This window comes from Eublepharis macularius, chromosome 14 (genome assembly GCF_028583425.1).
Source record: "Eublepharis macularius isolate TG4126 chromosome 14, MPM_Emac_v1.0, whole genome shotgun sequence".
In the NCBI taxonomy this organism is placed as follows: domain Eukaryota; kingdom Metazoa; phylum Chordata; class Lepidosauria; order Squamata; family Eublepharidae; genus Eublepharis; species Eublepharis macularius.
This window is the reverse complement of record NC_072803.1, coordinates 776,265-789,719: the sequence shown is the minus strand read 5'-3', so window position 1 is coordinate 789,719 and position 13,455 is coordinate 776,265. Positions and strand designations below refer to the sequence as shown.

General features: G+C 53.9%; 1 protein-coding gene across 3 annotated transcripts in view; it reads right to left on the bottom strand.

The window, feature by feature from the left end:
- The window catches only part of KMT2A (lysine methyltransferase 2A), a 55,506-nt gene that overhangs the window by 3,504 nt on the left and 38,547 nt on the right, over window positions 1–13,455 (bottom strand). For 2 of the 3 annotated variants that reach the window (XM_054998458.1, XM_054998459.1), the window contains 6 exons: window positions 7,958–12,113; window positions 7,371–7,439; window positions 5,582–5,646; window positions 5,112–5,300; window positions 4,819–4,893; window positions 1,254–1,456 (listed from right to left, as the gene is read on the bottom strand). In XM_054998458.1, the coding sequence (XP_054854433.1) occupies window positions 1,272–1,456; window positions 4,819–4,893; window positions 5,112–5,300; window positions 5,582–5,646; window positions 7,371–7,439; window positions 7,958–12,113 (4,739 nt within the window). In that variant the 3' untranslated portion in view covers window positions 1,254–1,271. Of the gene's footprint in view, window positions 1–61; window positions 192–440; window positions 525–837; window positions 942–1,253; window positions 1,457–4,818; window positions 4,894–5,111; window positions 5,301–5,581; window positions 5,647–7,370; window positions 7,440–7,957; window positions 12,114–13,455 lie in introns of those variants that run through there. The other variant, XM_054998460.1, reaches the window with a different exon arrangement.

Here is a 13,455-nt window from a genome sequence, read left to right as displayed (position 1 = left end):
GCCACACCCCCCCCCCCCGCCTCCCTTCTCCTTCCAGGGAGATTCCTCCCTGGGAATTCACCTTGCCGTCATAGTACTTCTCGCGCTTGTCAGTCAGGATGGAGCGGATCACGTTGCCTGCATATTCGATGACCATCTCTCCTGCATCGATGTTCCGTTTGCAGAACAAGCCCCGGCCATGGATGGGGGACCTGGCACGAGAGAGTACAGCGCACCCAGCAGCATCAAGGAGGGCAGCCGTTCTGGGCACGAAGCCTGGAGACGCTCCGCCTGCCATCGCCCCCTCCCACAACCAAGCAGGCCCCTGAAGATTTCCACGCAACCTGCTGCACTGCTTCCCTCGGGTCTTTCTGCAATGATCAAATCGGGCAGCTGCAGTGCTCCCCCCTTTTTTTTACCAGTCTCCCCCCGTCAGCCTGTCAAGATTGCCTTCCGCCTACCTGTAGACACCCACGGCCTCCTTGGAGGTCTTCTTCAAGTGCCGGAACCGCATGGGCATAGGAAGGTCCATGCTGGTGGCCCTCCTGAGGAGAGAGAGATTGCTTCAGACCCTTCTTCACGAGGCCAGAGGGAAGACAATCACACCTCCCCACGCCCGGCTGAGCACGGCCAACAAATGCTGCTTGACCCCCCCCCCACCAGCCACCACATCTTTTCTTGCTCCCTTTGACCCCCCCCAACTCAAACACTCTGCAAACCATTCTGCAGTGCAAACTGTCGAGGGGCCCTCCCCTCCTAGAGGCCAGCTGGAGGAGTTCTTCTCCTTCTAGGCCTGCTGACAAGGACTAAGGACATTCTTCCAGTCCTCCCCACCAGGTTGCCTCTGCGCCCAAGTACCGGGCAGACTTCAGCTGCACTTCCTCCTCCTCTTCATCATTGGGGTTGTACTCTGGTGGCTGGCGGTGCTTGGAAGCCAGGAAATTGAACATGTCGAAGGCAGACTTCCTGAATTTCAGAACAGACGAGGCAATGAGGGGAACTGGCTCCTTCAAGAGCCATCAACACTCCCTCCCAACTCTCCAAGCTGTCAGCCCCCCCAGGGCCCCCCGGGGCAAGCTTCCACGGGGCTGCCTGGACTCAAAGCAAAAAACCCTTCCAAGGCTCCCCCCGCCCTGCCCCGTTCTCCCACACAAGCTATTCTGTCTGGGATGGGATGGGTGACCCTCCTCCCACCTGTCCAGCAAGCACTCGCTCAAGTTTGTGCTCACACGCCACCGGAAGACTGCCTGGGCTGCACAGGGTTTGGCCACTTGGGCAGCTCCAAAGGAAGCCTACACTTGCCTTCGGTGCACTTCTGCCCTGGCACAGCCATGTGGGTTCACTGGAGGCTCCTTCGCTTCCTCCGGCTTGTGGAACCTGAACTTGTAGTTGCGGCAGTGCTTTGCTCCAGAGAGCTGTTCTATCAGGAAAACCACAGCATCGTGGAGGACTCCCAGCATTCTGAGGCCGCTCACCCCTACAGCAAGGAAGGATGCATGGTGAAGGCACCATTCCAGTCCAGAGGGAAGCTGGGAGAGATGGAGCTGGACTGTATCAAAGAGGGCCAGTCTCAGTAAGGAAGGAGGCTTGTTGCCTATCTAATCCCCATACCCTCGAGACTGAACGATGCAGGGCCTCCTATTACCCCTACCTCTTTGCCAGGTCACTGATGCGCAAAACTGCACGCCAGGGTATTACAGGAAGAGCAAACTGACCTGGCTTGTGTAACAGAGATGTGACTGGAAGAAAATGAGGTGGTTTATCTTTCCCTGGTTATGGCCAGTGGAGGAGGAGTTGCTACAAAGGTGGGCGGGGAGGAGGGTGGCTGACATCTTCCACGAATCCTTCCACTTCTGCAAGTTCCTGGTACAAAGTATAGCTGGCATTGTTTGTTCCTTAAAATAGGAACTAAGGATAGATTAGGCATTCTGCTTGTTTACCGGCTGCCTAGTTCCCCAGTCAGCACCCTTTCTGAGTTGGCAGAAGTGCTCTTGGACATGGGGCTGGAGACATCCAGACTGACCATTCTAGGGGACTTCAACATTGAAGCTCAATGCTCCTCATGAGGGCTGGCCCAGGAATTAAGAGCTTCCTTGGCCTCTCTCAGCCACTGGCTCACACATGGAGGAGGCCACACCCTGGACTCCATCTCCGGCACTAAGCCTTTGAGGGGAGGTCTTCTTTTGGGAATGAAGATTTGGCCTGAGCGCTACCCACTGAGGACAAGGGTGAATAAGGTCCTGACACACTGCAAAGCCCCCCCCCCCCCCCCCGAGACTCATGGATCCTTCTATATTCTAAAATGTTTTCGGGGATTTTAGGATTCCAAACATATTCTGTTGAGGCTAAACTGGGAGCTTGGAATGTGACGTTTTTTGTTGATAAAATATCACGAACAAGCTCTGATCTGGATGCTAGCTGTAATATAGGCCAGGCGAAAGAAATGCTTAGTACACCATCTGGTTCCCTTGAGGACATTTTTGTCCCAGTTTCATTGATGGATATTGACTGGGCGCTGGCTTTTGTCAAGGTTGTTACTTCTGCACTGGATCCTTGCCCATCTTGGTTGCTAAAATCACGTAAAGACCATACAACTGAGCCTATAATTATCATACATCCGTCATTAACTCAAGGCACCTTTCCTTAGCCACTGAGAAGGGCAGGCATCCACCCACTACTTACAAAAACCTTCCCTAGTGGCTAATTATTGCTCAGTCTCTTCTGCCCTTTTCAGTCAAGTGATTGAGAGAGCAGCCGCAGCCCAGCTCCAGGTCTTCTTGCATAACTCGTGTATTCTGGACCCTTCTCAGTCTGGTTTCTGGCCAGACTATGGGACAGAGATGGCTCTGGTGGCATCAGTTGATGACCTTCATCTGAATATAGTAAGGGTCAAGCTTTTTCGTTGCTCCACCTAGATCTATCTGCAGCTTTTGCTACAGCAGACCCTGCCATCCTGTTGAGGTGCCTGGAGGCAGAAGCAGGTATCAGGGGATATGCCTTGGACTGGTTTAAATTGTTCCTCATGGGGTGAACTCAAAGGGTTGCTGTTGGAGATCAGCTGTCCCCGGGATGGGAATTATCTTACAGGCTTCCACAGGGTGCAATCTTATCCCCATTTTATTCAACATCTGTAAAGCCTTGAAGTGAAATCATGCGTAGCTACTGGATGTCATCGCTATGCAGGTGATACCCAGCGCTGCGCGTCACTCTCGAAATCCCAGCGGATGCAGCAGAGGTCTTGAGTGGCTGCTGGACAGATGCCCTCAATCGGCTGAAAATGAACAAGTTGAATCTGAGCCCAGACAAGAGGGAGGGGACGCTGGCTGGGAAAGTGGAGCTCCTGAAGACACTGTTTGTGAGCCCAGGGGTTATACTAGGCCCAGCACTGCTGCTAGAGAAGCAAGTTAATGCAGCTGCACAAAGGCCTTCTCCCAACTTGGGTCTAGCCAGGAAAATGCACCCCCCTCCGCCCGCCATGGCTGACTTGGCCACCCGGATCCATGCCGCAGTCACATCCAGATTGGATGACTGTCATGCGCCGTACGGAGGTCTCCCCTCAAAGTCAACTCAGAGATGCCTCTTGGTGCGGCTCATTCATTATCAGGAGTTAGGTGGAGCACAAGTATTATTCCCATTCTGCTATCAGCCACTCCAATGGCTGCCCATCAGCTACCAGGCTCAGTTCCCCATTTTCGTTATCGCGTGCCTGTGAGGCCTGTGAGGCCCCCTGCACGTGCCACCCGGCAGAGAGGCAAAACCAGTAGCTCCCTCTGCATCTGCCTTCTTTGCGGTGGCCTTACAGAACGGCCGGCCTGAAGGGGTCAGTAAAGCTCCCGTTCTCCTGCCTTGCTACAAACTACGCCAAGCTGAATTATTCAGGAGATATTTAAAAAGTAGGTAACAGGCCTACGCTGTGAGGAAATGGCTCGGAGAGATGGTTTGGATAAGGGACAGGAGCTGTAGACTCCATTACTGTATATTTTCTGTTGCTGCAAGTATACTGCTATTGAGTAGTTTCTACTTTGTTTAATACATCATGTGACGCGGCCTGTGTTTTGTTTCAGCTCTGTACTGGATTCCTGGTTGCTTTCAAATTCCTGCTATCCATATCCTATTGCATGACTGACTGGATGTCCCATCCATCGATCACATTGGCTCACATGGCATCATCTGGCGATAACTAACGTCAATAAAAAAGAAGACACACCTGGTGCCCACGCAGGGCAGGAGGCAGTCGCCCAGACTTAGCCCCAGCAGAGCTGCCCTCCCGCCTTGAGTGGGCCGTAGCAGACTGGTGAAGTGGCTGGGCTGCGAGAACCTGCGCTCCGCTGGTTCTACTCCCACTCCTGCCATGAGCTCAGAAGGGGGCCTGGGGTCAGCCCTCTTCTCAGCAAAGCACCCCAGATGCGTCGTGGGGGTAATAATAACACTTTCTCCATTGCTCTGAGCATGGCACTAATCTGTCCAGAAGGGTCACATGCAAGGACACGGTTGTTGCTGCTGTTATTTGTGTGCAAAGAAACAACAGACCAGGTCCGGGTGACCACGGTCTGCCTTGTGGGAGTAGCATCACCCCCATGCAGTCCCGAGTGGAGCAGTTCTGGAACCGAGCCGCCGACAGCCTCCCCCACCAGGAGCGCCTGGAAAAGGCACGGGGCAGCTGGTAGCCCCCGTCTGGACGTGGGATGTGCCACCCAATGGGAACGTTGCAAGTTTCACAGCAAAACAGAAGACGGGAGCAGTCCCCTTGGGGAACTGTGGTACTTGCTCCAGAAATGAAGCGGGCACTGTGTGAACAGTCCAACAGCACCCCCCACCCCCCACCCCCCCGGCTGTTACCTGAGAAAGAAAGCTGCTTCAGGCGAGCATTGGAACGGGCCTCCTGGACTTTGTCAGTCAAAGACTTCCAGGCATCTGAGGTTTAAAAGGAGGAAAACAAGGAGTGGCAAGTGAGTCGCCACAGCTGCCCACTCACTCCTTCCACGGCCAGGGAAGCGCCCAGTGGTGTGACTGGCCCACCTCCCATCTAAGGCTCCCTCTCGAGGGGGCTCTGCCTTGAGGGTCGGAAGTGGGTGCAAGAGACATGAACCTGCTGCTGGCACCAAAGCAAACCCCACCCTCCCTGTTCCCACCTTCAATACTCTCTGAGCAGATCTGAAAGCCGTCATCACTCGAGATCTCAAAAACCAGCCCTTTCTTCGGCTTCCTCTCAGAGAGGCTCTCCTTCCTCTTCCGCTCCTGCTGAAGCCAAAAGATGAGAGGAGAGCTAAAAAGGCCCTCTTCCTCCTCTTCCTCCTCCTCTTCCTCAGCAGCTTTGGAGTCTGGAAGAAAAACAGGCAGAGCGTTTGAAACAGGCGGGGAGGCCCAAGAGAACGCCCCCACTCATCCAGGAAGCCCCCTGGGGTTCCAGATCTCTAGGAGGGATGATTCGGGGGCACCACCCTGGACTCCTTGGAAAAGGGGACAGAGCCAGTCCCTCTCGCTGCTCCATTAAGCGAGCTGAGGATTTTGCTGTTGCTTCCACAGGGCCCAGCTTTACATGCCTGTCCAAGGAGCCCTTGCCTATGTGCTGGCGTAACGGTCTTCAAGAAAAGAAACTTGCCTGTACTTTCTGGCCTGCAGGCAACATTCTGCGCCAGCTGGGATTCTGGAAGAGATGCCGTTTGCCTGTGGAAAGAAGGCCAGTGCGGAAGAAAGAACATGAGCACCCGTTTTTGTTTTTGGTCTCTGAATCCTCTGTGGAAGCCACAACTACAAATACATGGCAGTAAATGGGTGTGTGTGTGTGTGTGAAGGCTGCAGGCTGTGCGGATGGGGGGTCCCGAGTGCCTGATCTCCACACAGCCTCCCCCCCCCCAACCCCAGCAACTGGCAGAGGGATGGATAGACTGTAGGAGTGTGATTAGCCCGAGGGGCAGGCAAGGAGCCTCTAGGGAGGTGACGTTTCAAGAGAGCAGAGCAAGCTTCAGGGAGTCTTCTGGACCCACCAGAATAGGACTGCACAAGGAGAGCTGGAAGCTTCTCCGCCAGCATTTGTACAACACAGTTTGGAACTTACTGTGTGGCTACCCACATTCAGAGCAAAGGAAAAACGGTACCCCATTCTGGCAACAGGAAGTGTGTGCTCCGCAACCCGACGACGGGTCAGGCCCACCGAGTGAGGCCGCAGAAGCCCCTACTAACTCGGGCAGAGATGTGTCAAGCTCCGCTTACCCCAAGGATGCAAAAAAGTAGACACACGTTTTCCTCCTGGTGCTGCTGCTGCACCCTGGCCGACGGTAGCACAGTGGGTAAGTGGCTCGGCTGCGAATCAGCGCTCTGCTGGTTCGAACCCCGCTCCTGCCATGAGCTCAGAAGGTGGCCTTGGGCCAGCCACTCCTCTCAGCCCCAGCAGCACCCCAGTTGTATTGTGGGGATAATAATAACACTAACTTGTTCACTGCTCTGGGTGAGGCACTAATCTGCCTAGAAGAGTAGTATATAAGTGCAGTTGTTATTATGAATACAGTTGCAGGCTCATCTTGCAGTTGAATCTGATGAAGAGAGCTGTGGTTCTCAAAAGCTTATGCTACAGTAAAGTTGGTTAGTCTTAATGGTGCTACTGGACTCTTTAGTATTTTGCTACTACAGACTAACACGGCTAACCCCTCTGGATCTAGCTGCAGGCTCAGGCCCTGTGATCAGATTTGGCTGGTATGCCAACAACAGCCGTACCACAGAAAGCGAGATCTGGCCATGGCAATCATACTCAAGATTACAGCCAGATTAGATTACCGTAATGGGCTGCCTTCAAAATCTTTCTGGAAACTTCAGCTGGTTGAAATTACACTGGCCAGGCTACTGCTGGGGACCAGGTACAGGGACCATACCACCCCAACGTTGGCTGTCCATTACTTTCTAGGCAAAATTCAGAGCGCTGGTTCTTCCCTTTGAAGGGCCTAAAGGTTACCTGAAGAGCCACCTGCTCCCATATTGTCTAGCCTGCCAGTTAAGATCTGCCTCACAAGCACTGCGCCCCTCCCAACAGTACTGAGGCGGGTGACATCTAGAAACAGGCCTTTTTCAGTGGTGCCGCCTCACCTGTGGAACGCTCCCCTTCCTTGAGGCCTGCCTTACTTTCCTTTAGGAACCATTTTTTTAACCCAGGCTTCTCAGTGAGGGGTGCCACCTTTCTTTTGCTGATTTTATGGTCTGCTTCTGCTCTGAGGACTATTTTATGCTTATCGTGTGGGTTTCATGCTGTCTGCCTGGATTCTTTGGTTTTGTCGTATCACTTTAAGTTGTGAGCCACCTTGAGTAGCTCTCTGGTGAGGTGGCGCACACCTTTTCTAAAGAAAGAAAGAATAAAAATCCCTGTCAGGTGCCGAGAGTGGTTTGATGAGTTGACTTACCCTGCCGCTTTGGGTGAAGGCCGCTCTCGGTCTGTCTCCTCCTCTGCGTGTGCCTTCAGAGCAGGAGCCCTAGGACAGGAGGAGAGACTCAGGGCTGCTCCCAGGCCTGCGCCCGGCCGGCCAGCCAGCCAGCCAGCCAAGCAGCCTCTCAGAGGGAACCGGGAGAGAGGCTGGCCTCCGCCTCTCTTTCGGAGGTGTCACACGGGAAGCCAACCTGTTTTGACTTCAGCTCAATCATATGGACTTAGGAATCATGATGTCGACACTGAAGGACACTCAGTGAATTTGAACCCAGCACACACACCCCTCCAGCCTCTTTTCCACGTGGCGCCACCCCAGTACACCCACTACTGCTAATAAAACAATAAAGATCCACGTCAATAAAGATCAGGAAGAACCCTTGTCTGCACTCCGGAACTTTACCCATTTCTGGCTCAAGGGCCCGTCTGGCAGTTAGGAAGGAAGGGTGGTGGGCTTGCTTCTTCATGCTGCAGTTCACCTGAGCTCGGACTCAGAGACTGCTCAGGGGGACAAGCTTTCCCCTCCCGTTTGTTTAAAGGGCCCTAACAGAGATTCTCTTCTCTTACCCAACGCACAACTCCTGGGCTGCTGCACTGGTGCCTCGGTGGGGAACGTGCTTCTCAGGCGAACTCGTCCAAAGGTGAGAGGTTTTGTGCTTCTTTCCAGGTGATTTGCTGTCTATTGAGGACTGAAGCCTTTTAACTTTGAGTTTTGCTTTCAGAGATCCTGGCGAAGGGCCACCGGGGGCTGGCTGGTCAATGGGTGGGGAGCTCCCTGGAACTGAGTGCGAATGGGTGACGAGGAGGGAAGGTTTGCTTTGCTCTAGAGCTGTAGTATTTGCAACATCGACCAATTTGGGGAAGCTTGAGAGTGGAGAGAGCTGGGAAGGAGCAAGGTCCCCCTTAGAGGGGACAGTCCCAGCTTTGCTGCCAGGTCCTGGTGTCACAGGCTGGTAAGAGCCTTCAGGGTCAGCGGTCATGCTCACAGTCTGTGCAGAAGGCAAGACACAGACACCAGGTGCTGCTGTCCTTGCAGATGTGGTGCCAAGCTGTGAAAACATACCCGAGCCAGATGGCGGCACACCTGCATGCTGCTCTGGAAGGCCCAGGCCCTGTTGAGTGGTTTTGATTAACAGGCTGCCGAGCGAGCCAATGTCAGAGACTCCTTGCAGTCCAGGGCTACTCAGTGCCACTGACCCACGTCCTAGCACATGCCCAGGGACTGATGGGCCAGTGGAAGGCACTGCTGAAGTCTGCATAGACACCACGTTCAGCACAGATGGAGTGGCGCTAAGGCTGGATGCTGGCCCAGTTGCAACGTGGCCTGACTCTGCTCCGGCCACGTTAGGGGGCGTTCCAACCCCAGCTGCTGCTGTTCCGACAGACTGGTTCAACAGAGATGCCTGCTCAAAGTACATAACCCCAGACTTTGTACGCTTGATTATATTGGGGAGGGTTCTGTGGGATGCAGAGTTACCAACTGCTCCCAGATCTAACAGGCTTGTAGGGCTGGGGAGCTGGGATGGAGGGAAGTTAATTAATGTCATATTTGAGACCATGTCAGAAGAGGCGGCGGCAGAAGGGGCTAGCTTCTTGGTCTTTCGTGACTGCAGACGAGCGATTGGCCTTTTCTTGACAAGGCCAGAAGGGGGTGTGGGAGCTGCAGGCCCAATGTCTGTCCTCTGAGTGGCTTCTGGCTCAGGCGGCTGCTGGACACCCATCAGAAGGCCTGAGGCAGAGCTGCCAAGGGCCGCAGGGAAGCCACTCGGCGGGGCTGCGGAAAAGGAATGCAAGTGCTGGTGATGCGGCATAGGCAGCAGCCCTTTGCTGGCTGGTGGGAAGAGAGGCTGGGATGAGGGCAAGTTTGGATTCAAGCCTGCGGCCAACGCCAGCCCAGGCCCCATGGACCCCAGCACAGGGGAGCTGGCCTCCATCACACCCTGTGCAGAGTTGACTGAGGACGTCAGCTGTATCTTTTGCGTAACCCCGTTGGGAAGAGTCTGTAAGACATACAGTGGCTGCATGTTCTGGTTAACCACAAGAAGTTTTTCGGCAGCTGCCTTGAGGTGGTGGGAGGCAGTCTGCACAGCAGCGTTAGAGATCTGAGAGGGACGTGGGTTCTCTGTGGAGTCTGGACCGTACTTGGGGTTCTGCAGAGGAAGGGTAGGAGATGCCGGTACCTGGAGAGGAGTTCCACTGTTCCTAGTCAAGTCTTGGTTGGTTCCATGGCTTTGCTCCACCTGTCCGCATGGGGGACTGGCAATATGATCTGCTTCCATGTGGCCCTGAAGAAAGGGATCAGGGGTCATGTGTCCTTCAGGGCTCGGGTCCACGCTGGGGCTTAACAGAGTTGGCTCCCCTTCCCCAGAGGCAGGCTTCTCGGCGACCGCCACTCGCTTTTCTGCAGACTCTGTTGCAGACAAAGCTAACATAGACCTCTCCCCAGAGGAGGAGAGCGACGATTCTGAAATCACAGCAAGCCTGCTATGATTCTGGCTGGGCACTGCAGGGCTTCGAGTTGTTAAGACGGACAGGTCAGAAGGAAGTTCTAGAGGCAGTTCAAACTGCTCTTCTGCTGATATCGATGAAGAAACACTACTGTCTACCGGTTCAGCTGTTGGCAGCTGCTGAGAAAACACTTCAAAGAGGCCCATATCCTTGCCCCGATTGCTGTCAAGGCCCAGCCCGTCTCCCAGAGTCAGGAGTTCAGAGGAGGAAGACTCTGGGCTCTCCCCCAGTGCCTGCATCGAGGGGGTGTTTTTCAGTACAAAGTCCATGATGTCTGAAGGGAGTATGTTCCCACAGTCATCACTATTGTTGTTATCAGAGTCAGATTTGAGGAGCTCCGTGTTAAAGGTATCCAACAGGTTCTTATCGGAAGGCGTGCTGGCACGAGGCCGGCGACCCGCCTCCAGGGAGCTCAGCTGAGCTTCCAGAGAATCCTGACTCTGAGTTTTGACCCGGCAGTTCTCGATCTTCGAGTCAGCACTCTTGTGGCCAGCTGAGATCTTGGCCATGTGAGCTTTCCCCCCACTTTCTTCACTCCTGTCGAGTTTCAAGCTTTCTGTCCCATTCTCTTTCCCACTCCTTTTGGTCACTGGGTTTACTTTCCTTGTCGTCACGGTGATGCTTGTGTCGCTTTCTGATCCATCATCCACACCATCAAGCTGAGAGATTTTGGGAAGGCCACACGGCTCCTCTTCTGGGAATAAGTTGTGGGAGACCAGGTGCTCTTCTGCACTGGACACCACAGTCCTGGCAAAGTTATAGTAATAGAGGTCGTCCTCATCCGATGTACTGACATCGTCTGCACCATCTACTTGCCCTTCAGCAGATCTCTTCCCCCGCTTTTTCCCAGTCGAATTGCTGAAAAAGGGAATATCTTCTTCACCATAAGACCTCACGCCGTACAGGGGAGTCAGCCCAAAGAACATGTTGGATCTGGCCCGGGCACTGCGTCGGGGGTAGCGCCGCTTGTAGGCTCCATCTTCCTGGGCTTTCGTTCCATCCTGGAGTATCAAGCGGCTGTCTGGGCCAGGAAGACTCTGGTAGGCATCACTCTGGGCCTCTGGAGCGGAACTCTCACTGGGTCCACCCTGGGCCTCAGGGACAGCTCTCGAAGCGGGCTGAGGCACAGAAGCTGGTCTGCAGTCCTGGGACACAGCACCTGCATCACTCTCCCTCGGGACGTTTCTGGAGGGGCTCTCCCCTTCCATCTTGAGGGGAGTCAGAGTGACTTTCACTGTGCGCTTCTGGGAGGCCTGCAAGTCCTTAGTGGGGGTCAGTTCACCATGGAGAGGAGCCTTGGGTGCCCTCTGAGCAAGCGAGTGGCTCTCTGCAGTCTTCTCGGCAGCAACGCTGTGACAGGGCTCAGGTGCTTGATCAAGACATTCTGGCTCCGCACTTTCTTCATTGCCAGCTGGGAGGAGATTTGAATTTGTCAAAAACTTGCTGGAATGCCTCTCTTTAGCTCCTTTTTTCCCTTTCTGTCTCCTCTCTCTGCTGCTCCCAGAGGGAAAGGGCTCCCTGGCCAGAGGTGGCTTGTTACTCCCGCCAGAAGCCTTCCCCTCGGCATCCTCTGAAGCGCAGGCCTGGTCTGGGTCCATCTGCTGGTCCTGCTCCTTCTTTGGGACTCTCGGATGTATTGGTGGAAAAGCCACGGAGCCTCTGGAGGAAAACCACCCAGGCGGGGGCTCTGGAAGCTGCCCTGCTGCTCTGCTGGAGCTTGGCTCTAGGCCAGCCGGGCCTGCCCCCTGAGCGCTTGCTTTGCAATGTCCAGGCGAAGCAGCACTGGTGTCTTTGGAACTCAAAAGCTTGGCTTTCTCTGCGCTTGCAGGGCTGGTCCCTCCCGGGGGCACTGCTGCCAAGGACAGTGATCCCCCCAGGGAAGGGCCTTTGCTCCCACTGTGAACTGGCAACGTCTGAGCAGTGGGGGGAACAGAGCTGCTCTGAAGAGCAACCCGGGAGGCTGCTGGGCCCCCTGCCTGTCCTGCCGGCTGCACGCTCCAATCGTGCCCTTGGGAGGGGCCCGTGCTGGGTCCTGGAGGCAGGCTGGGCCTGGAGTGAGTGGCCTGCACTCTGCTGGCGGACAGCATCCATGATCGGAACTGCTGAGGGAACAGAGGAGACCCTCCGTGCCTCCTGGAGCCAATGCTTCGAAGTCCAGATGACAGCAACGGGTCTCCCACAGTCACGATCTCGTGAGTCACGGGGGTGGGACTCCCTGGAGAAAAAGAGGGGGGGGGGAGGGGAGAAGAAGGAGGAGAGTTACGGAGGGTACTGGTGGGGGGGGGCACCAGGAAGGTCATCCTCTGAGCACCAATACGCAGAACTCATTAGGACCCACCCAAGGGAGGGACGACACTCCCACAGCTGAACTGTCCTTGTATCTCTTCCGGCCCTTTCCTCAGGCAAAGTGGTCAATATTGCCACACAGAAAACATGAACAGAGATGAAAACACACAAAGCAGCTGAGCCAGACAAGCCTCCCCACCGCCCCCGTCTATCCAGGACAGGCCGACTGGCGGCGGCTCTCCAGGGTCTCAGGCAGAGAAAGGCCTCCTCACCCCCTGGTGCCCGAGAGGCGGCTGGGGACTGAGGCAGGCAAGCAGGCCTCCCCCCACTGAGCCACAACCCCTCCCTGCGCGAACCTTCTACAGAGTTGGGTCTACTAGGGCCAGTATGGTCCGTTCTGACTGCCAATGGTTCTCCCGCGTCTCAGGCAGAAGAGGGCTCTCTTATCAGCTATTACCTAATATTTTTTTTTAAATCATTTATTTATTGACAACATTGATGGATAACAACATCACATTATACAGAACATGGATAAAACAGTTAAATATAAAAGAAGGATAATCAATAACTTGGTCTTCCAAATTTGGCATACTTGGATCAGGGAATATTGACACAGCCACATCAGAGAGAATTTGAGTGTTTAAAATAATCTGTATTCGATCACTTAATAAACCAATGTTAGGGCATTTTGGGGCACCCTGCTCTTCAGGTCTCTGCTACGCTCTGGGGTGACTACAGTGTCTCAAATCGACATGCGCTCACACACACTTTCTCGTTTCATTTTACTGTGTTCTCCCTGTGTTTGGTCAGTCCAAGATAAAGGCCAAACTGAACTCAGCAAGCATATTAATCCCCGAGTGAATAAGGGCTCAGAGGTTCCCCCCCTTACTGCCCTTCTCTCTCAGCCTTGGGTTTATCCTCTCTCAAACAGGTCTAGATGTCACTGGAGTCTTAAGATTTTGTTTACAGTATTTGACCCAAAGCATATATGTACTTAACCTGTCAATTCATCATATTTGAACATCATGTAACTCTTATCTGTTTATATATTCACTTGACTGCTTACGCATGCATGTAATAATTTCTTGTTCCATAAACAAAATTGTTTGCTTATATCTTCTCTTTCTGAAAAGTATAAAAGTGGAAGCTACCAAATTCTGGTATGCACTTTTGCAATCTGATTTATACATCAAGTTTACTAGAAAATAAACTTTACTTCTGAGATCACTAGATTTGAAGTCTTCTTGGTCAATTACTCAGACAAAGAAGAG